Here is a 24440-nt window from a genome sequence, read left to right on the forward strand (position 1 = left end):
ATGGGGTAGTAATAACTGACTGTGAATTTTGTGTATATTGTTAAAATATCAATTTTTTGGTAAATGTCTGATTTAGGCCTATCAAACAAATCGTAAACAATAATCGTTACAATATTAATTTATCCAAGAAAAATCGATTCGTCTCCTCTCGGTATGCGGAAATAGCTAAGCAGAAGAGAGGTAATGGCAACATGGAGAAAACTGCATTAAAAAATAGTTCGGAGGTAAACTCTGTTGTCCCTGGAAGCCCTTCTTCCCCTGCTGTCGCTTTTACGATATTATATTGATATTATATTGATATTATATTGATATTATATTGAATAATTTGAATTGCCACAGAAAGGTAGCGGCGGATAAAAAAAGCGGCGGTGGCCGGGTGAGGTGAATTCAGAGTATTAGTTAAGTGCTCAGGACTATTTTATAAAATTTAATTTTCTGTGTCCATTGTCTATAAATGTACCAACATGTGCTGTTTTTGAGGTCGACAACACCGCCACGTTCTCGTCGTGGTCCTGGATAATGCAGAGAGTAGTATATTAGCATCAATTTCTCCCAAGCTAATTGTTTCCCTCCAAAATTGTGCCTAGATCCTTAATTAGGCGGCGGAAGCCCATCTACCTAAATATACAACATCCTAAATATACAATGGTTTGGTGGAGTTAAGGTTATAGCCAATATCTTCTAGAGCAATTTAATGGTTATCATTCATATTCATTGATAACAAATGGGCATTGTGTGGAAATAATTCAGCAGAAGAAACACGACTTTGGATATCTATTGAGGTACTGACCTCAGACCTGAACTCTGTCATTTTTTCCAAAAAAAAGCGAATAGCAAATTAGTGTTGTCTGTCAAATTTATTTTAATTATTATCATAAACTGTTTAAAACGGATTATTACAATATTCAAGAATATTCTCTTCATACGATCAATGGTGAAGTCAATGAAATTTGATATTTTGTGGGATACGATGCATATCATTTTTCTACACGCCCACTAAAAGCCAGATTACTCTCCACTCAGAAAAGAGGTGTCTGGTGTTAGTTTCCAGTTGGCACTCATCGTTAGAGATTCTCTGAAAAATATTACCCGATAATTTTGGTGGAGAATTGGGTTTTTGAATAATAAGTGAAGTTGGGGTTCACTGCAGTAATGGAGCACAGGGTACTCCGGCTCCTACTGTTCCTGATTCTCAGTTCAAGACAGTATTCTGCTTGGCAAAACGAAAGGTGTCATTTCAGAAATCTTAGAAAATTTTGTAATAGGAAAGGGATGAAAATTTTGAATGAAGTGCTCTACACAATCTCCCCCAAAATTCACGTCGTTCATTTTTTTTTAAATCAAATTATCAATGGCATTGACATGAAAAAATATAACATTTTTGTGGTTTGTGATTATCTAATGATTCACGAAGGTGGAAGGTCATGCAACCATTATTCTGCGTTTTTTTAAACATTTGGAATGAATCTTTTAAACATTTGGAAGGAATCTTTTAAACATTTGGAAGGAATCTTTTAAACATTTGGAAGGAATCTTTTAAACATTTGGAAGGAATCTTTTAAACATTTGGAAGAAATCACAAAACTGTTGACAAAAAAATGCAGCAGAATGATTGCACTACTTCGTAAAATTGCATGAATCATTAAATAATCATAAAACGCACACATGTTATATTTTTCGTTGTAAAGAACGTGAATTTCGGCTAAAAAGGTGTTAAACAGCCTTAAGACCCACATGTACTACCTATTGAATTTTGGTTTTAAAGAGTGATACGGAAACTATTCGAATGGTTATAACAAATTAATGATATAAAAAGGGAAACTGTGCTGAAGTGTGACAGATGGGAACACTAATTCTAAAGGATCTGCAAAGTTTACAGAAAAATCATTGAAGACATGCAGTTTACCATTTGTATATTTGAAATTCCATTTTGATTTTATGGCGACTGGTAAACTGGATATATTTAATGATTCTTCAGTGAACATGTCAAATCCCTTGAAATCAATATCTCCATCTGCTGCCTTTCAATAATTTCTCCTCTTTTTTATAATTATTTTTTATAATCACTGAAGTCATTTCCGCAAGACAATTTGAAACTCCGATTTCAGAATAATTTAGTATAACGAGATAAAATTCAAACCAAAGACTACGGTCGATTAGATAGTGTATACGCCTTAATAATTGAATTTCTGTATAAATGGGAAATACTTTGTGAAATTTTCCTTAAATATGTTGTAGACCTGTTTTGGAGTCCGTTGACGGGCACCTGATAATATGGAGCGCGCAGGATAAAAATGTCACTATAAAAACTCGGGGAAAAGGCTTCCTGACAATAAATGATCTGAATCTTGTGGAATCTGCTCATGCGGTAATTGTTCTTTCAAAAATTTCCATTCTGAATTTCTATTCATGTCATTAGTGTAAAACCGAATGATTCCGGAAGTGGACTTTTAGTTATTTTGTATTTTTTATTGTTTATTATTGTATTCGCAGAGGGAATCTATTGATACAATCGTTCTTTGGTAATTAATAAACATGATCTTTGGTATTTTCTTTGTGAAGGCGACACACGCAGCTCAATACGTGGAGAATTGGAAAAGAGGATCGTGGCAAGACTTGCAAAACCGGGTGGAGAGATTGGTCCACACTGTTGAAGGTCCTGATGGGCTTGTCAGAAAATTGGAGGGAGGATGGTGGAGAAATACCGGAAATTCATCGACTTCACGTCCAGCCACTCGGGTAAATTTTTAATTATACGTACAGTGAACTGTAATTATTTGTCAACAGTGAAAATAATTTTTTCCAGGATTCCGACATGGATCTGTCGACGTTAAATTGGCGTGTAAGTGAAATTGATCATTTTGCTTTATAATTTTTACAATTGAATGACCAAATTCACTCGTTTTTCTTCAAGGTTAACAATTTGGCAGATAAAATTAAGAAAATACAGACAAAATTGAAAAACAACAAATGTGCCAATAATCCGTGCTTAAATGGAGGAACGTGTATCAGGGTTTATGATGGATATCAGTGCCTTTGTCCAACGAATTGGCAGGTTTGTATATTTTTTAAAAATTCTGTTTGTTCAGAACTCATATGGCAGCATCTACAGATTTTAAAAATTTATTACCTGTAGTTAATCAAGGAACTATCTTTGAAAAGTATGAAGAGGAATCTCTTATCCTAGCTTTCATCCCACTCCTTACTTATGGAACGTCGGAAAATTACTGCGACTAAATATTTTAGCCGAAATTTTATAAAAACTTGAAAAGTATAAATGTTACTTTTCATAAATTTTTAAAAATACTCATCATCCGTAAACTAAAAAACATTTCAGAAGTATATTGCGTGCCACTATTAGGATTTTTTTCTTTTAATTAGAAAATTTAATGGTCGGTATAAACCAACCCTTTCTTCCCCCATCACCAAAATTTCCAGTGAAAACTACGGAATACGAATACATTATAATAACATTACAATTATGCATCAAATATGCTTTTGAAAAGTAAAAAAAAATAATTTTCATAAGTACCAAAGACCTTTTTCGAAAGTAAGTAAAAGTACTGAAGAGAAGTAATAGGTATACTTTTCAGAAATAGTTTAATAACTTTTGCGGTAGGTGTAGAAGTATACTGACAAGTACACTGAACTAAATAATCTGGGGAAGCCCACAGCTCGTGTTGGTAAGTGGGGTTACTGTATTATCAACGTTTCACTCATCAGGACACATGCATTTTTTTCTTATCTCCGATATAACACGACTGTTCAATCAATTTATTTTGCAGGGTCCCTCATGTGGAAGTGACGTCAATGAATGCGGAATATATGCTGGAACTGATCTGGGGTGTCAGAACGGAGCGACTTGTGTTAATACACTGGGTTCTTACACGTGCGTTAATTGTCTATTACGAAGATATAAATAAAGAGAGAAGCCTGGGGTAATATGGACATAATAATAACATGGACATGGACATGTTTAAATTTAAATTGGTGTAGTAGTAATTAACATATCGAATATCTTTGTCGAATCATGACTGTTTATTATGATAATCCCCTCGTAAAAAATTATTCAATTATTACTAGATTGAATTTCAAATTGACGGTTTAAAACATTTTAAAAAGTTGCTTAACGATATAATACATTTATCGAGAAATACCATTGAAGAATATTGAAGTAGAATTTTAGGTGTTCTTCGATGTATGGCAGCTGCGTCTCACAGTCTGTCCGTGGATTAATTTCTAAATACGTAATTCATTCATTTATTTTTCTTTAAATATTGAAAAATGGCGAAAATTCAGAATGAAACAATTTTTAATGTGTGTCTGTTTTACCCCAGGCTCCTCTATATTTTGAAATAATTCTTAAAGACTAATGTTAGAGAATTATTATGGAGGCCCACGGAACCGATTACTTTAGTCCAATTGAAGAAACATTCTTTTCAATCAGTATAACTCGAACTTTCTATCCTCACAACTTTGGTCTTTGCTTATCCAACATTAAATAACAGGTCCCTGAATTTTTCTGTTTTCATTATATGAGTATAGAAATTTTCTACCCAGATCGTTAATAAATTGGTAATTATTGTATAATCATATTCTTGCAGTTGTTCTTGCACGAAAGGATGGTTCGGTGTCCACTGTACTTCGAGTAAATCAGCTTGCGATGCAGCAGACTCTCGGGAATTATGTGGGAACGGAGTATGCGTCGATCAGAAAGGAACACCTCTGGGTTACACTTGTTTATGCGATCAGGTATTTATTTTTATCAATATCCCTTATATATTCTGTATAGAAAAGGAATAGGGGAGCTTGAGGTCATACCGACCAAAGATAGCTCAAATGAACAAACAAAGTTGAAATTATATTAATATGAACATCAGTGAAGAGTAAATGAAAAAATTAAATCCAACCCGCCAACACAAATAATGATGCACTAAAATAAATGATGAATGTGCTACCAATAAGAATCTTAACAGAAATAAAAATAGTGCACCGGCCATAATGACAAATCTAGAATTCCCATGAGGTATGAGTCGTCAATTATACATCAACCAATGAAGATTATGATAACATCAACTAAATGTCGAATCTTATTAACACGAATATAAATGAAAATAATATTGGTGCCGATCCCTTATATGGACACCTGGGATAAAACGGATACTCATTAAAATTGGTTTCCATCTGAACTTTCAACTTTTAAAAAAATTTTAAGTCAATATAAATAGATTTTTTAAAAGACGCTAATTTCATGTGCAATTCCATCCGGGGCCAGAGTATAATCCCTGGTGATTAACTTAAATGAATTAAGTATTTAGCAATTAGTAGATTGATAAAAACTAAAAAAACTAAAAACTAAACTATCAAGGGGGTTCCCCGAAAATGGAAAGAAGACGTAAATACCGCACACAAGCTAATAATAATTATTATTAAAATGAAATGGGTTTCGAATAGTAATTTGTTATGCTACAACGATTTTGTTTTGTACGAAATTTAATAGGTCATTACACAAAGACAAAAAATTTTGTTTTTTTCGAACCAATCAATTTAACATTCAATGTGATAATAATTAAATAATTTTTAACGAAGCGCCCATCATTTTAAATAGTCATTCTTTATATTCTTTGATGTGGATAGTACATGATGGAAGGGATAATGTACACTATTTTTTAATATAGGGTTGGAAATCTGATGGAGCAAACCCAGCCTGTATAGTTGATGTCGATGAGTGCGCTGGGAAGCACCCTGTATGCTCCGTAAATCCGGAAGTTGAATGCATTAATTTGAGAGGAAGCTTCCATTGCGGCAATTGCCCAGCTGGATATTCCGGTACTGGATATTTTTGCAGAGATATTGATGAGTGTCTGGTTGATAATGGAGGGTGCAGTACAGTACCGAAAGTTCACTGCAGAAATGTGCCGGTAATGAAATGTCAATACAATGAAATGTCATATACCTTTAGAAAAGTTAGAAAAATTTTTCATTAGCGAATGCACGGGCATTTCTTCACGTTAATATTACTTCTGCCGAGTTAATTTGCACGGTTAAAGCTTGACCAAAATAATGGATTATTTTTTAAGCCTGAGCAGTATTTGATGGATTATGTTTCAATTAGAAGTTTCGCCAAACAGTGTCTATAGTGCAGTGAATAGTATCCGAATACATTCACACAATCATGCACAACGAAAAATTCTACAAGAATAATTTGACTATTAAAATAAAATAATTTGACAAATAATGCAAGAAATTGATTTTCAGAGGAATTCTTCCAAAGTGACTCATTTAGACGAGAAATGTGTGAAAAGCTATTATTGAATTTTCGTCGTGATGAAAAAAAAATTCCCGAAATAAAACTGTTTGACAGACTCAAATACTACGCTTTGATTGGCTGGAATCCAAGCTTCAAAAATAATCATTAGAATATCTAGACGAGTTCCTTACACATTGCCCGACGCCATTTTTTTTCCAGGGATCACGAATCTGTGGACCATGTCCTCCAGGATACTCAGGCGATGGTGAAACTTGCACGTACTATGGCACCTGTAGAATAAATAATGGAGGATGTCATCATTTAGCAACCTGTATCGAATCAACGAATTCCCTAGTTCAGTGCCGATGCCCAGCTGGATACATAGGCGATGGACTCGGTTTCAATGGCTGTACCATATCAGCCGTTTCGAATCCCTGTGCGATGAACCCTTGCATTCATGGGAGTTGCGTTCAGCAAGGTCACAGTTTCATTTGTAACTGCCAGTCAGGATACTCTGGAAGTCATTGTGAGATTGCGGTGAATCCATGTGTTCCAAACCCCTGCAGGAATAGTGGAATTTGTACTAGAGCTTCCGATAATACTGTTACTTGTGAATGCACAGCTACTTATCAAGGACCCAGATGTGAAACACCGAAGAGAAACTGTGGTGGATACCTCAGAGATCCCTCTGGAACTTTATCGTATCCTCCTGACGGTGGACGTGATTCTCAAGGACGATCCTGTGCCTTCATTTTTATAACTAATCATAGTCTGGTATTGAACGTCACTTTCACCAGGTTCAAATTCGACAGCACTCCTCCTGCATGTCCCAACAATTTTCTGCAGGTGGGTTTATCCGAATATTTGACACTTAGATACTTTTCTGGAAAAATTTCCTCTAATAAATAGTATACTAGACTACCAGGGCAGAAAATTGAATTTCTTGATATCAGACGATATTTCGTTCATTTTTTTAAATTCTTATGTAACACATAGCACTTTCTCAATTAGTTTCCTTGACAAACAATAGCATCCTTTTCCGGTAAACAAACTTTTAAGTTATGGATTTTTGGACTTGTGAGAGAATTGCCACACGAGCCGCAGGCGAGTTTTACAATCCCACGAGTCAAAAAATTCATAATGCACGTGTTTCGTATACTATTTCATGTCATTGGCTCCGTAATCTGCAATTTTAACGAGCGAAGCGAGCAAGCACCGAGCGAAGCACCTATCGCATGAAACGAATTTGCATGAACGGTAGAGAGGGAGTATAATAGGAGTCTCATGTATTGAGTATGAGTGCACATAGTAATTTTTTACTCCCCCTGTTGTAGAGTAGCTTGACCAATGCATGAAATGTAGACTTTCTGCTTCAAAATCGGAGCAGAAAGTACGTACTTTTGACCGAGGTATGTAGGTATGTACGAGGTAGCTGACCGCTTCTACCACGACGGAATTCTAAACCAAGAGTCCCGACCGCAGTATCCGCCGCCTTGTACAGAAAAGCTTGAACCCCATGAAGCTCCTGATGATGCACATGCTCAAAGAAAAGATCCAGGGCATTCATGACGTCACAAGCCAAGCCAAAGACCAAGAGCTCATGGAGAGACCCCGAATTGAGTAACCCTCGACACGATCACGTGGAAAGTATAAACGTGGACACGAAGATTGGGAGTGAAGTCTCTGTTGCATTTTCATGAGCTTACGAGTATCTCGGTCCCACTATTTCAGCTCATCCCTCCTCCATTTAAGCACCCTAAAGGAGTACAGGAGAACTGGGACAGCAAACATGTTTGTTACGGTCACCTTGTTCTTTCCAAAAAAGTTCGGACATCCAAACGTTCCAAAGCCGCCGACGATACTCCTCACGAAGAGTCTGCTTGACCACCTCAGCCTCTACTACAGATCGCTGACTGAAGCCAAGATATCGATAAAGACTCTTCACCGCCAAGATGTCCGATGACGCTTCCATTCACCAATTGAAGGTTTTCTCCATGCTCAAACTTCCCTCTCTTCATTTAGAAAACGGCGCACTGGTCCAATTCAAACTTCATGCCAACTGCTCGAGAATACACAGCTACAGCATCAAGTTGAATCTTGAGATGTCGGTCTCCAGAGGCAAACTTTAGAACTTCAGATCGTCCATATAGAATAAATGGCTAACCTGATGCCTTCTGTCGTCAGGTCCCCCCCAGCTGTTGGAATGGAATGGAATACCATCCCATTCGGCGATGGAGATGTCAACTTGCCCACGCCTACTATTATAATTATTACTATACTATAATCGTTGAAAAAAAATTGCCTCAGAATTCGGACTTTCTGTTATTTTTCTTCACATTTACATCATATGAAGACGATACACGGGTCATTCATTAGTTTGATTGAAAGAAAATCATCAATTTCGCATTCAATCAAGACGTTTTCTCAGGACCACCCTTTCCTTCTCACCGAGATTAAGCATGCTATATATTGTTAGAAAGGTCCTAAGCTAAGCTTTCGAATCCGTTATAGGCAAGTCTAATGCAACCTTTGTTGTTACTGATATATTCGAATCTCTACAAAGAGTCTTTGAGAGTCTAAGGGTCTATATTATTATAGACTCTATAGACCTTATATATAACGGCCTGTAATGGCTTTTAAGGTTGTTGTCGCGTAGAATTTTTTTTCGACAGTTTTCGTTAAAAATTTTATGGTGAATAGTTTGAAAAATTAGCAACAAAATGAGCCTTTTTCGTTTGCAATTGACCGTTTTGAACTTGAGATATAAATTTTTGAAATTCGAGTGATTTAACACGTGCTTAAATGGAGTTTTGCCGATTAGAATTTTTTAAAAATCAACGGTTCGACAGTTTCAGAAATGAAAAAAAACGTGGAATATACATCGTGGGAGGAAATACAGAAAAAAAAAACAAATCGATTGACCGTTTGGTTTACGGAATATAATTATCGGAAATTCATAAATTTATATAATTGAAAATAGTTAATATGGAAAATATATAGTTATGCTTTAGCTATCCATGCACAATGCGATCAATCAAGTGAGACTATATACCGCTAAAAGATTGTGTTCTAAACTGGCCCGTTTTACAGCGGATAAACTTTTTACCGAGACTGTCGCGCGACAACAACCTTAAGGGTCTGTACAGGTTGATAAGAGTCTGTGAAGGTGTGTAAGAATCTATACTGCAATCTAGTCTGCATTCAATTGTTAGTAGGGTCCATCATATTTATGGTCCTTGTCCGAATTTTTTGAGGTTCATTTCAAAGCTAAAATCCTGTTTTGAAGATTGACCGATGAATAAAAGTATATTAGAGTTGATTCCATTTTCAACTTATTCCGTTCTATAATTTTTATTATTTTGAGGTATATCCTGAGGTAAATAGATATCCGACCTGAGCGGCTATTACGAATTCAATCTCTTTGAGTCATCTCACTTATTTTGGTGGATGATGTTATTAATATTAATAATAGTTTGGAGGAATTAAAAATTACTCAAGTGCTGTATTACACCGATTGACTGAGGAACTTATGAATATTAACTTTTATAGTCTGTGTAATGATTAAGTTAGAAAGTACCCTTTCTAAGGATTTATCAATTGTATAGTATTATTGGACTTACAATTATAGCGTTATTGAAATCTCATTTGGAAGTAAATGAAAGAAGGTCCAAAGTGGTTATAAATTCGGCAACGTATTTCATATTTATGAAATAACTATAAATTTGTATCTGAAAACTCAATGAAAATGGAGTGATAATTGATGAAAAACAAAGATATGAAAAGAAGTAATAATTGAGTATGAAAGATGATTCATATTTGTCCATGAGCGATAAATGGTGGGTGCGAAGCGCCCGCAATACGCGTGTGAATTTCATAAGCGATGAAGGCAGAGTGAAAAATCATTTAATCAAATTATTATTTTATACAGATTCACGATGGTACGGGTACATCAGACCACCACATTGGTAGATTTTGTGGTACCAAACTACCTAGTGGTGGAAACATCATTTCCACCCACAACAGTCTGTACATATGGTCACACGTGGCAAGTGTTGAAACAGATCAAGGCTTCACCCTCCATTGGAACAGCATTCCCCCGAAGTGCGGTGGTTACTTAACATCAGATCACGGAGCAATCAGTTCGCCAGGTAGTCCAGGAAAGTATCCGTTGAACAGAGACTGCCAATGGGAGATCAATGTCTCTCCAGGACGAAGGATTCAGTTCCATTTCTTCACTTTTCAATTGGAAAGCAACACAACGTGCGCCAAAGATTATCTTCAAATCAACGAAACGGTTGGTGAAAGACAGATCCAATTGCAACGCTACTGTGGGCACATGCTGCCAGAGCCTCTCTTCACGTCTGGATCAACAGCGATCTTATACTTCCATTCTGACGGAGACACTCAAGACCAGGGTTTTCAAATCGGTTACAGCACCATCGAGGCTTACCCAGGATGTGGTGGTATTCACACTGCTCCCCAAGGTACAATCTCCTCTCCAGTGGTTCAGGGTCGATATGAAGCCGGGCTCGAATGCACCTGGAAGATCCAACTACCTCAGGGGGAAAAAATTCGCCTAGTCTGGCAGGAAATCGACATCGAAGATCAGAAATACTGTTATTATGACTTTGTCGAAATCTATGAGGGACCCGACGAAGAATCTCCGGTTGTGGGAAAGTATTGTGGAACAAATCTACCTTTACCGAGAACTCTGACTACCAACGTAGCGATAATAGTCTTCAGCACAGACAGTAGTTTCCATGGAAAAGGTTTCACTATAAAATACGATACACATTGTGGTGGAGAGTTCCACGAGCCCTCAGGTATATTCGCATCTCCCTACTATCCATCAAGCTATCCCGATGATAAGAACTGCTTTTATGAAATTATACAACCCCCTAATAAGGGTATTGTCCTCCAAATAACCGATTTGGACATAGAAGGACACTGGCATTCTGACTGTTATTTCGATCACTTGGATATATATGATGGAGACAGTAGCAACTCGACGAAACTCGCAGAACTCTGCGGTGGTGAAGAGAAAATTCCAGATACACCATTTTATTCTTCCAACAATTACATGTATCTTGAATTTCAAACTGATGGCAGCTACTCTTTTCGTGGATTCCAGGCGAATTACTCAACTGTTGATAGACGATGTGGAGGCCTTTTGAAGAATAATTCTGGGAGCATTGTGAGTCCCGGAGGGAATGATGGATATTCCGAAAATGAGGAATGTTCGTGGACTATTCAGGCACCCATCGGTCATGTTATTCACCTCTCATGGATGTTGTGGAGCTTGGAAGGCAACAGCCGGTGTAGGCATGATTACGTTGAGATAACGGAACAATTTAACAATGAAGAATTGTTAATAGGGAAGTACTGTGGTCACACAAAACCACCTGAAATCATCACTCTAGGCAACATCATGAATATTGCCTTCAAGTCCGACGACACAGTCCACGGTGATGGTTTCCTCGGGGAATACATATTCATCGATGCCTCAAAGTCCTGTGGTGGCCGATATTTCAGTTCCGTTGGTGTTATCACGACTCCAGAGTGGCCTAAAAGATATGCCGGTGGGAGGGACTGTGTTTGGATTATTGAAGGGCCTGCTAGGTCCCAAATTATGTTGACGGTTGAGACATTTGATCTCGAGGTATCGAACAACTGTAGGTTTGATCACTTGGAAATCAGGAATGGTGCACATGAAACATCTCCATTGATCGGCAAATACTGCGGGGAGGATATACCTACCGTGATCCGGAGTTTTACAAACTATCTGTACTTGAGATTCAAGTCGGACGATTCTCTAAGTGCACCAGGATTTCGAATCGAGTGGGATGCAACACAAATGGGATGTGGGGGAACATTAACCAAAAGTTCTGAGGACATTATGTCTCCAAATTACCCTATATCAACGTCATCAGTATCTGTTTGCACCTGGACCATTTCAATTGCAAGAGGAAATCAAATTCAGATTATTCTCGTCGATATAGACTTTGGTGAAAGAGCGTCTAGGTGCACAACAGAATACTTAGAGATTTCCGAGGGTATCAATGGAATTGTCAAGAATAAGCAGAAGTACTGCAGTACTGAGAATCAATCGCTAATCCACTTGAATTCTAACGACGCCACACTTCAGTATCGCACGTTTTTTGGAAATGGCCGTGGTTTTCATATTAAATATAACACCCTTTGTCAAAATACACTACATGCTCATAGCGGAGTTATTGAATCTCCTAATTTCCCTAATAGATACCCACCAAACTGTAACTGCACTTGGATCATTGATGCACCTATGGGAAACAAGATTAATATCTCCTTCTCGCATTTCGATCTTGAGCCAGAAAATCCTTACACCGACAGTCCGTGCAAGTTTGATTATCTTGAAATCAAGGAGGGCTCATACGGTTCACCCGTAACCGAACTCGGTCGTTTTTGTGCCACGGAGGGTATGACACTTCCCCCCAAAATTGTATCAACTGAAAATCAGGTTTTCATTACTTTCCGAACTGATAGTGAATCTCATTTCGGCGGCTTCAGACTCGAGTGGGTTGTAAACGGATGTGGTGGACATATTAAAAAACAACAGGGCACCGTCACATCTCCAGGGTATCCAAATAAATATCCAACCAATATCGATTGTGAATGGACTATCGAAGTTGACTATGGATACAGTGTACAAATTAATTTTACAGACGTTGATACTGAGAAAGAAAGTAGTTGCATGATGGACATAATTGAGGTATATGGTGGAGTGGATGAGAGTGCACCAAAGCTTGGAGAGTTTTGCCATTCGAAAACTCCAATTCTCTATGTCAGTCCCATCAATAGCATATTTATCAAACTGCATTCGGATTGGAATCACGCAGGCAGAGGATTTACTGCTAATTTCGCACAAGTCCAGAGAATGTGTGGTGGTCGGATCAAAGCATCTCAAGGCTCCATTCATTCTCAAAATTATCCGATGAATTATCCAGTGAATCAGAACTGCGAGTGGTTGATCGAAGTTGGTGAACATCATCTTATCAATCTCACATTCGTCGATGTAGATCTTGAAGGGAGTACAGATTGCATTATGGATTACATCAAGGTTTTCGATGGACCTACGAGGGAACACAATCTTCTCGAGACTTTCTGCGGAAAGACTATACCATCACCAATAATATCGTCTGGTGATAGTCTTCTGGTTGTCATGAGAAGTGATCCTGCACAGACAGCCAAAGGATTTCAAGCGGACTTCCAGCGAGCCTGTGGTGCTCGCATCGTCACGAATGGAACTGGGTTCTTAACGACAGCTTCAGATTTACATCTCCAGCATGAGGATGGTCTCAACTGCAGTTGGATTATTTCTGCTGAAAATCCCGCTGACCATATCACTTTGACTATCTCTCATATGGACATGAATTGTCGGTGGGGGTCTTGTGAAGACAACTGTACTAGTCATTATCTCAAGGTTTATGAAGGGGAGGGTACAGACGGACCAGTTAATGGTCAATGGTGCGAATCCAAGGCACCTCCACCAATTGTCAGCAGTGGAAATACTCTGACTATTCATCTTGTTACTTTTTACTACAGCGATGTGTCCTTCGGCGCTACATACTCGGCCTTGGATTCAGGTGAGTTCGCGCTACTGGTTAGATTGAAAAAATAATTTCTTCATGCTTATTATTTATTATTGTATGCGTAAGATATGAGTTTAATAACTCAAGATATTTGAAACTCAAATTAGAATCTCTTTGAGATTGATTTTTGAAAAATGTATTTATTTCAGCGTGTGGAGGTGAATACTATGCAGAATCAGGCACTCTAGCATCTCCTGGATACCCGAAAAGTTATGCCACGAATGCAGAATGTGAATGGACTCTGCATACAGCTGCTGGCAATGGAATTACTTTGACCTTTTCGAAATTTAATATCGAACGCAGTGACAATTGTGATCGAGATTATCTGGAAATTAGGGAAGATTCGTCAATAGGGAAGATTATCGGGGTTTACTGTGGCACAGAGATTGGAACTGTACAATCTAATAAAACCCTTTGGATGAAATTTAGAAGCGATGAACACGGTACTGCAGAAGGATTTGTTGCTGAGTACACATTCAACCATGGCTCGGAGCTTTTCGGACCTTTTGGAGTTATTGCATCCCCACTTTATCCACACGCATATACTAATTATAATCCAGTTACCTGGAGGGTTACAGTTCAGTCTGGTTTCTCCATCAAAGTCGAGTTTGATGATTTCCATATTGACAACTTTGGTGATCTCACGTGCGATGAGTATCAAGATGGACTCCAGGTACAGTGATGGTTTTTTTTATATTTATTTGATATTTTATTTCCAAATTCAGCGGAGTAATAAATTAAGAAATTATACAACTTTGTTCCAATCGAGAAATAAGTGGTTCTCTGGAGGTCTTATGGCGATCTGAAAAATTTTTGAGTATATTGCAGCGAATAAATTATTTTTCAACACACCTGCACGGAAGGTTCGCACTTTGTTCCCTGATAAGCAGGAGGAAAGTCGGTATTTTCTACCCTTGGGCGGAAAGTTTTCACTGTCCTCCCGCTTTTCAGACAGCAAAACACGGTTTCCTTCGCAGACATGTTGAAAAATAGGATAAGCACCTCGGGCGGGATAACACTGACTTTCTGCCATCGATGCACAATACACTATTATAACTGACTTGGCTCATGGGATTCCATTCTAATTTAGATTCTATCTGAGATTCTTATTTACAAATAAACATTCAAGTAAGTTTGGAAATGCTCATTCTGCTGCTCAAAACTTTTGTACTTCAAGTGATTTGCAGTAAATATAATAAAATATAATAATAATAAACTCGGAACTGAATGCTTGATGTAATGAAGATCACCTTAAAATTTTAATTTGAATGAATTCAAAATAGAAACATAAATGTTGAGGAAAGCAATATATATGTTGTCCATCTCTCCTCGAGTTTTGCTGTCGGTTCTCAGTGAAAATATCACAGAAAAAATATCTCATGTCAAAATATCACAATATGTAAAAGCATCACATGCAAAAAATCCCATAGCTAAAAATATCGCAGAACATGAATATCCCAGCTCGAAAATATTTCACACAAAAATCGCTCATAAAATAACATATCGGACAAGAAATATTCCAAACAAAAAAATCATAAACAAAAATATCACCACAAAATGAAACGGAAAAAGAAAGGAATAAGGAAATAAAAAATGGGAAATTTATATGGCGTTCCACATCTTCTGCCGTCACAGGAAATCGTTGGATAGGATTTTGGATGATATAGAAAGGGAAACCAGGATAATTCTCGATATAATTTTGCATGGAAAATTTACTGAAAAAATGAATAGTCTAGACCGGAATTTGAAGCCGGTGTTTTCCAATTATGCATCTGGTGCTCTCCTCACTAAGCTATCCGGATCCTAGGCACATCTTTATTTCAGATTTCCTGTATATATCGAGTTTCGACGTCCTTCTCACTGCAGCCGTTATTCATAGAAGACAGAAAATTTACATAACACTCCACATCTTGTGGTACTACCGAAAATCGGTGAATAGTTGTTCCACTTCGATTTTATCCAATTGCACATTGAAAACTCCATCAAATATTTTGGCATGTGATACTTTTTCATAAGATGTTTTTGTATACGGCCTGTTCCATGGGATTTATGGCATGAGAAATTTTTATCTCGCGATATTTTGGACAGGACATATTTTGCCTTTGTGATATTTTCACTGAAATATGATTGGATTTTTTGACCGCCCACTTTGCCAGGTAGCCTGTTAACGCACCATGAAATTTAAGTTCTTTTTAAGAGTATATGTTTTTTTTGCTAGTGATTATTGATGATTGATCTTGTGATTGATTGAGCAAAATATTGATCTACTAGGTTTTCGATGGCTACGATGAAGATGCACCACAACTTCATAACTTCTGTGGTTCCACGTCCCCGGAGCCGTTCCAAACTACTAGCAACGTGATGTTCCTAATGTTTCAAGGGGGTAAACAAAGATTAGGAAATTGGTTCAAAATTCGATATTATGAAGTTCCAAGGACGATAGATAAGGAAGACAATACTCTTGTTCACTGTAAGAATTTCTGCTAGACTTTATTTAGAATTTGTCATAAACTGTCAAAGAATACCAAAACATTAATCTCTATATTTTTTTAATGGATTCTAGTATCAAACTGCAATGAAGAAATTGCTCTCATGAACGATAACAACTCCTATTACACGATTACCTCACCAGGCTATCCAGACGGTTACAACCACTCATTGCACTGCAATTGGTTAATCACATCTCCACCAGGAACTCACTTATTATTCAAATTGAAGGACCTTAACCTTGAGGAGGGTCATGACTGCTATGGCGATTCGGTTTCAGTATTTGATGGGATAGCATTATCGGAGGAGCCACCTCCAGATGTCCATCTACTCGGCAAATACTGTCGGTCTAACGAATCTGACAGTAGGGTAGAAAGTATCACTAATACCATGACCGTCAAATTTCTGACAGATAGCTTCATGAATAGGACTGGGTTCAAGGCCGAAGTTATTCGAGAATGTGGTGGTCAACTAGGTGGTCCCAATGGAGTAATAAATTTCAATAGAACAACGAGATATCAAGTGATGTGCGACTGGAATATTACAGTCAGCCGTGGAAAATCGATTGAAGTAACCATAGAGGATATACAGCTACCAAAGAGAGACGCAAAAGGATGTGGAGATGATTACGTTCTTCTAAAAAATGGTCAAGAGGTAGACTCTCCCTTCCTCGGTGATGGAAAATACTGTTCTTCAAATGAAGAAGAACATGAATCCTTGATGACCACCGGTAACAAATTATATGTGAAAATTTCTGCGATAGCACTGGTGGCAATTGTTAAAATATCTTATCGCGAGATTGGCGTTGAATGTGGAGGTTCTTATACATTGATGGAAGGTATCAATGAGGTAAAAGTGAAAACACCTGGATATCCAAATGTTCCACCTCCTTATACCGAGTGCTTGTGGACATTTATGGCACCAGCTGGACGGAGGTTATCTCTTCACTTCATTGACCGTTTTGATTTGACATCGAGTGCAGAATGTCAGAAAGAATATGTTGAAGTGAGGGATGGAGGAACTGATCATGCACTGGTTCTGGGTGTTTATTGTGGTAGAACAGCACCAAGCACCATATCGACTAAAGGAAATATGCTATACATCAAATACTACACAGATATGAGTGTACCGGGAAATGGTTTCAATGCTTTAGTGACGGATGATGAAATCTGTGGAGAAGTTATCAGGGCGTCAACAGGCATCATCACATCTCCAAACTATCCGAATCCCTATCCGAAGGGACGTGATTGTGCCTGGTGGATCATCGGACCCAAATATCATTCACTCCGTTTCGAAATTATCGATCTACATCTACCCGGCTGGAGAAACTGCTCTCTCACAGATCATATGTCTATCGAGGGAATGTTACCCAATGGTACTAATGATTCACGAAATGAGCCACACGTATTGTGCGGATTTAGAAACGTAGATAACATCATTGAAACATTGTCTAATGAGGCTGTCATCACTTTAACTTCAACGGGAAAAAGCCTTGGTAATTATAGGGGTTTTCGACTTAACTTCACGTCCTCTATGACACAATGTGGAGGGGAGCTCAATAGTCCTGAGGGTTCATTCCACTCCTTTGGGTATCCAACACCCACTCCAGCTAGGATATACTGCTTGTGGAAGATCACAGTACCTCTAGGTGGTCAAGTGAAACTTGAAATTCTCGATCTCGACTTGCAGGTTACTTATTTAATTAATATATCGTATCTATCTAATATAAATTGTGCTAGAAAAAGTCATTCAGTTATTAGTTCTCTTCCTTTAATCATATACTTTTGAAAAATGTTGGCCATCATTTTTTGTACACTTTTTGCATTTTTTTTATAATGTAATGGTTCTGCTGAAAATTCAAGAAATGTTGCAACTGAAAAATAGAAATTTTCGGGATCTTCCGAATGATTTTTATAGAGTTCAAATTTGTTCCTAACAGTATCTAAGTGTACTTCGTCCCGAGTAAATGAATCCTTGGAAAACCCCAATTTTTTGAGTGTAGCTCTGCGGAGTTCGTAGCATTAACCACAACTATAATCATTTTTCAGACGGATAATTACGTGAGATTCTACAACGATTTCCGGTCTAGATCACCGATCGGATCCATAAGTAGCGCAGATCGTGAAAGAATAATCAGCAGTTCATCTAACAAGATGATGGTAGCGTTTGTGGCAAACGAAGGATACAGAGGATTGAGTGCGACATTCAAATCTGAGCCTAACCCCCCGTGCGGTGGCGATATAAATGAGCAAAGTGGATCATTACCGACTCCAAGTGAAGAACCTTACAAGAGCAGATCATTCTATTGTTTGTGGACTATCCGAGCTCCAGCTGACATGATAAGATATGATGCCCCAGCAGACGTTACTCTGGCAGTTACTGTCACCGGATCTCTAGGAAATCAGGTGCGTCCGTATCGACGTTGTATCTCGGCATCAAAATATGTTGCGATAAAAGATGCTTCTAATAACATCATTGGAGCTGTTTGTGGTAACTCAGAGGAACAGCCTGGGCTTCTGAGAAGTCGATCGCCCCTGAATTACTTAGAAATCTTGAATGGCACTCGATGGGGTGCAATAAATGTTGACGTGAAGTACCAATGGAACCGATGCGGTGCACTTTTAACAGGACCGTCACACACGATCAGAACGCCAGTAAATGCTACTTTCCCAAGAAATTGCGTCTGGGAGGCAGTGTTCCCCGAGGGTCAAGGAATTGTTATGACATTGAATAAGCTCAACCTTAAAGGCTGTGACAAGAGCTACATTATCGTGAAAAATGGTGGTCCCCGTTCACCAGAGGCTCGTAAATACTGTGGTAACATTATTCCAAATAATTTCACGAGTAAATCTCATAAATTGTGGATTGAGTATTATGCTCTTGAAGCACCTGCGGATTTTGAATTCGAACTCAATACTATTCCTGCAGACTGCAGATTTTCTGGGTACAATATTTCTTCACCTGGGTTTCCACGTGCTTATCCCAACAAAAGTGAGTGTGTCTGGGAGTACGATGTGGAGCCTGGCTATCACATTGGACTATCCTTCATCGACAGATTCAGTTTGGAGAATAGTATCAATTGTACCAATGATTATGTCGAAGTGTTTGATCGAGAGAGAAGCGACGAAAATACGTGGAAGTCTCTCGGTAAAGTTTGTGGAAGAAATACTCCATCGCCCTTCAACACAACAACAAATCATATCAAAGTTATATTTCACTCTAACGATGACATCAGAGGGGATGGATTCAAAGCGCATATCGATAAAAACTGCGGAGGTATTTTCATGGCTTCTCAGGTTAGTCAAACCATTATGTCACCAATGTATCCAAATGGTTATCCTCGTTATCTCAACTGCAATTACACCATCGTAGCGCCTCACAGAAAAGCAGTCATAGTGGAATTTGAGAATTTTGACCTGGAGACTATGCCTCCATCCTGTTGGTGGGCTAATATCACAATAAGTACTAGCAGATATTGGAGATCAATGGAAACTTCTTACTGTGGAAACAATAAACCGCCAGTGATTACGTCAACCAATAAAATAGTGATTATTTTCAGAACTTACGCGCATTTTTCTGGAAATGGTTTTGTCTTCAGGTACTTATCGAATGATTGCGGAGGAGAGTTAACAGAGGAGGGTGTGATATCACCACCGACTACCATCGACGGTTCCAATTACTACGGTGGATTGAGCTGCACTTGGCTCATCACAGCACCACCAGACAAAAGTATTACAGTGAGATTCGATGCACTTGAGACGGAGTATAGCAGCAGATGTTTCCACGATAAAATAAGGATATATGAAGGACCTGGGCTGAATGCCACCAATCTCTTGTCCACTTATTGTGGAAATCTTACAGAAAATCTTCCGGTTACTAAATCCCTGGGAAACGTAGTCACCGTCAATTTTGCTTCGGACCATTCCGATCATTTTAAGGGCTTCAGGGCTCGGATAATTTTTACCAAGAGTATTGCTTCGGGTTGCGGTGGATCGATCAACTTGACTAGTAGTCACGATTGGAAAACACAGAAAGGTGCTTATTACGACAACTTCGACGACTGCATGTGGAGCATTGAAGCCCAGCCTGGGAAAATAATTAAGATGACGTTTGAGAGTTTCGATGTTAAGAATACGGAGAATAGGACTGTGCTACCTCAGACAGCTCCCTGCAGTGGAGATTACCTGGAAATTAGAGATGGAAGAGGTCCGAAATCTGAATTGGTGGGGAGATATTGTGGCAATGTGCTCCCTCCCAGTATCTCTTCCGTGCGAAATCTTCTCTGGATAAGATTTTACAGCGATGGGGAAAATGTAGGTCGTGGAGTTACTGCCAGACTGGAACCAATTGATTCTCCCTGTGGTGAATCTGTCATACGGATTGAGAATACAACGGTAACATTGAAATCTCCACATTATCCCGAGAATTATCCTGTCGGGCTTCAGTGTAAATGGATTTTGTCAGGATCGAACAGAAGGGATCTTCGTATACATTTCAAGAATATTGATATGGAGAATTCGGAGAATTGTCAAGGTGATCATCTCCAGTTGACTGATAGAAGATTGAATAAACACATTGAGGAAGGTTTCGGGGAGGACTACATCGTCAACGGAAAACACCAATCGAATTTACGATTTGTAGATAGTCATAGACCTGTTGCTACTTATACCTTTTGCGCCAACGTCGATTCTTTCGATTACTACAGTGGAGGAAATATCGTGGAGATCGCATTAAAATCTACCAATGAAAATTCGCAGAAGCCAAGGAAATTTGAACTGGAGGCGTCTCTCGCTGACTGCAGAAATTATACTAGTCCTCAAGGGAGAATTTATCATCAGGGTTTCAATAGTTGTTGGTCGACTATCACCGTTCCTGAAGGACGTACCATCTCATTATACTTTATAAGGATGCGAATTTATGATCAGCCTGGATGTCCGAAGAACTACCTCAAGGTGTTCGATGGAGATTTCAATTCTCCGATTTTGGGAACATATTGTTCAATCCAATTACCCTCTCCCATTTTCAGCACTGGGAACACCCTCAGCCTCATGTTGAGTGCTGAGAATAATTTTTCATGGCAGAATTATGAAATCACCTATACTTCGACAACTGAGGGGAGGGGCTGCGGGGGTAGCATCTTCAATTATGCTGGCAAATTCACATCGCCTATGTTTCCGAATATCTACAGGAATAATAGCTATTGTGTTTGGGATGTTAGTGTTCCAAGGGGCTCGAAAGTTTTACTGGAGTTCACCACGTTCGATCTTGGCTCTAGAGGAATGTGTGACACTTCTTTAAGCGTCGAAGAAAGCACTGAGAGTGGGGCTTCAATTACACGATATTGTGAAGGGGTAAGAATTTGAGCAAAACCAAGAGGTTGAAATATCTCTTTTTTCTCCATTCAGTAGTTGTTGCCAATAGCTTATCATTTTTCGTATTTTTTTGTAAATTTCTGAGAAACTATGGATTAGATTATTCAATGACTCACACATTTTTATAGTGGCGCGTCTATTTCTATAAATTTTTAATGGAGTTTTGTAAATTTTTGCAAATGTTTACTGAGAGTAAGGCCGTTGTCTCACAGCGGATAAGTTCCAGGCTCGATTCCTGGCAGAATAGAATGATGAGATCTAACCGTTTTTAAAAAGTCTTGATCATTCACGCGAAGCGTGATATCAAATAAGTATCCAAACAAAACTGAGAAGGTAGGAAAACTCTTCCACGGTGATAAAACTGTGCGAGACATCGAAGAATAATCAAACGTAAAAACAGTATATTTTATCACCTCAATTTTTTCAACCATTTTTAAGATTCCTGTAAGAAGTTTTCAACCTCAAGTTCTTTCTGCCGTTATCTACAAAAAAATATATGCTTTTCATAAAATAATAATAATAATAATAATAATAACAATAATAATAATAATAATAATAACAACAACAAAGCAATTACACGTGCTGGGATTTTTCCAGGAACATCCTGCAAAATACAGAAGTCTTTCTAATGAAGTGCGGATAACGTACACTACGACTGTCAATAATGGAGGGACTGGATGGGAAATTGATTTCATTGCTATTTCAGAAGGTGACTATTGATCATTGAATATTCGATATTTAATTTGATATTAGATTACTAGGTGAAATTTTCTTTGTTTCTCCTTGATTAGATTACGAGGAAACGAGTAATGGACCTCTAGTTCAGTTGAGACCGCTCATGTTTGTTGGTTAATTCGACTTTCCAAATATTTAAGTTCTAGGTAAAATAAAGGAAATGGAGGTTTGTTTTGTATTTTAAATGTAAACATAAGAAATTTAATTACCGTAAATCATAAAAATGGCCATTTTTGTCACATTGATATTGTCTTTCACCGCCGATAATGATCCAGCCCAGAATTCGATGATAATATGTATTCAAGAACAATATGTTTACGGAGTTTTCGAAGATCAGGGTTTCCTCTTTACATAAATACCTAATCGTCATTTATCATTGGGATCAGAAAGTAGATAGGCTACATTCTTAGCTTGTTTACGATAGTTAAATTGATTGTATGAGAAAAAATAATTGCCATGTAGAAACAAAATGGAAATACTTTTCAAAAATTCAATAAATAAACTTGGATTAATAAGTTTTTATGAAGAAATCATTAGACAATGTCTCATCGCTATTTCTTCATAATATATATCTCATGGATCATTAAAAATATATTTAATGCATTACAAATGCAAGCACAAAATGATGTTTGCAAAAAAGTATTATGTAATAAATATTACTTTTCCGAATTCGGAGTGCAATGAGCTGCACCTGGACATGGCGCTGTAAAGCAACTGACTTGCATAATGACACAGGAGAAGCCATTTGCACAATCCGTCAGGTTGCACGGATTTTCCCTGCCATCTTCTCCCTCATTCTGGCCCCCTGAAACCCATTACATGTGAGCCATTAATTTTTTTCAATTGAAAAAACTATAAAGTTGAGACTAAATAAACTTTTTGTGAAGTACCAATTTAAGGAGTTATTGCCGAAATCTTCTAATAGTTCGATTTTTTTACAAATTCCTGAGAAACGATTGATAAAATTGACGTAGAAAAATATTCCTTTTCAAGTTTCATTATTATTCGATGTCTCACGAAGATTCATCACCGTGAAAGTATTTTCATATTTGCTCCGTAAGCTTTTGCACAAATGCACAATACTGTACCAAAACTTTAGAAGAAGAGACGCAAGAATATGAAAATTCGTGAAACATTAAATAATGATAAAAACTGTAAACTGTATATTTTTTCATATTAATCTGATCCACAGTTTCCCAGCAATTTACAAAATACATGAAAAATGGTAAAATATCGGCAATAATTCTTTACGTTTAGATGAACAGACAACTGTGTTGACAATCCAGTGACCATCGAGGTTCATTTCAAAATAATTATAAAGCAATGATTAAAATTATACGCACAAGTAGTGCATACTCCGAAACGACAATACCTCGTGCTGCATTCAGAACTGCTGGTGCACTGTAAAGAAAAATGCTCAATTAACATTTACTTCGGTTATTACATTTTCGAACGAAGCAGAAAATCATTCCTAAATCATTTTTATCATTCAAATGACTAGCCTGTAACTCTAAAAACATAATTGATTAGAAGGTTTCACGACGAAGGTTGTTGACGCATCAACGTCTCGCGTGCTACTGATGATTTTCATTCACTTGGGATTATTTACAGTTTTGGTATGTTGGTTTTATTGGGTGCAATTTTCTCTAGAGGTGATTTCGTCTCTCCCTAGGCTCAGGATCTTGCTTGTAGAACAGTTGGCTTCAATGCTTTCCAACCACACTGAGTTTAAATTCACACGACAGGTTTTTATTCAATTTCTAATCGACGGAATTTCCAAAATCCATTGGTTCGGATTTGGAAAGAAAGAGAATCACACGGTAGAATGCCGAAAAGAACGTTTGGAGTTGCGAAAGCTCTGATTGGTCTCTAGCGCGTAATAAGAGAGGAAAAACAATAGGGTGAATATATAAGAAGACGGAAATCATCCGGATAATAGGCGGCGATCAAGCATGTATTAGAATCATC

At 37.9% G+C, this 24440-nt stretch overlaps 1 protein-coding gene across 1 annotated transcript; it reads left to right on the plus strand.

Annotated features, from left to right (window-relative positions):
- Positions 1-1063: 1063 nt before the first annotated feature.
- On the plus strand, positions 1064-22773 carry Cubn (Cubilin). Its single transcript, XM_011304676.1, has 16 exons — positions 1064-1229; positions 2239-2368; positions 2563-2739; positions 2807-2842; positions 2915-3055; positions 3786-3889; positions 4605-4752; positions 5679-5921; positions 6470-7096; positions 10179-13872; positions 14028-14551; positions 16150-16348; positions 16442-18054; positions 18414-21716; positions 22335-22446; positions 22529-22773. The coding sequence occupies exons 1-16, from the start codon at positions 1153-1155 to the stop codon at positions 22588-22590; spliced, it is 11190 nt and encodes a 3729-aa protein (XP_011302978.1). The 5' UTR covers positions 1064-1152; the 3' UTR covers positions 22591-22773.
- The last annotated feature ends 1667 nt before the right edge of the window (positions 22774-24440 follow it).

This window comes from Fopius arisanus, unplaced genomic scaffold, assembly GCF_000806365.1.
Source record: "Fopius arisanus strain USDA-PBARC FA_bdor unplaced genomic scaffold, ASM80636v1 scaffold00038, whole genome shotgun sequence".
Classification (NCBI taxonomy): Eukaryota; Metazoa; Arthropoda; class Insecta; order Hymenoptera; family Braconidae; genus Fopius; species Fopius arisanus.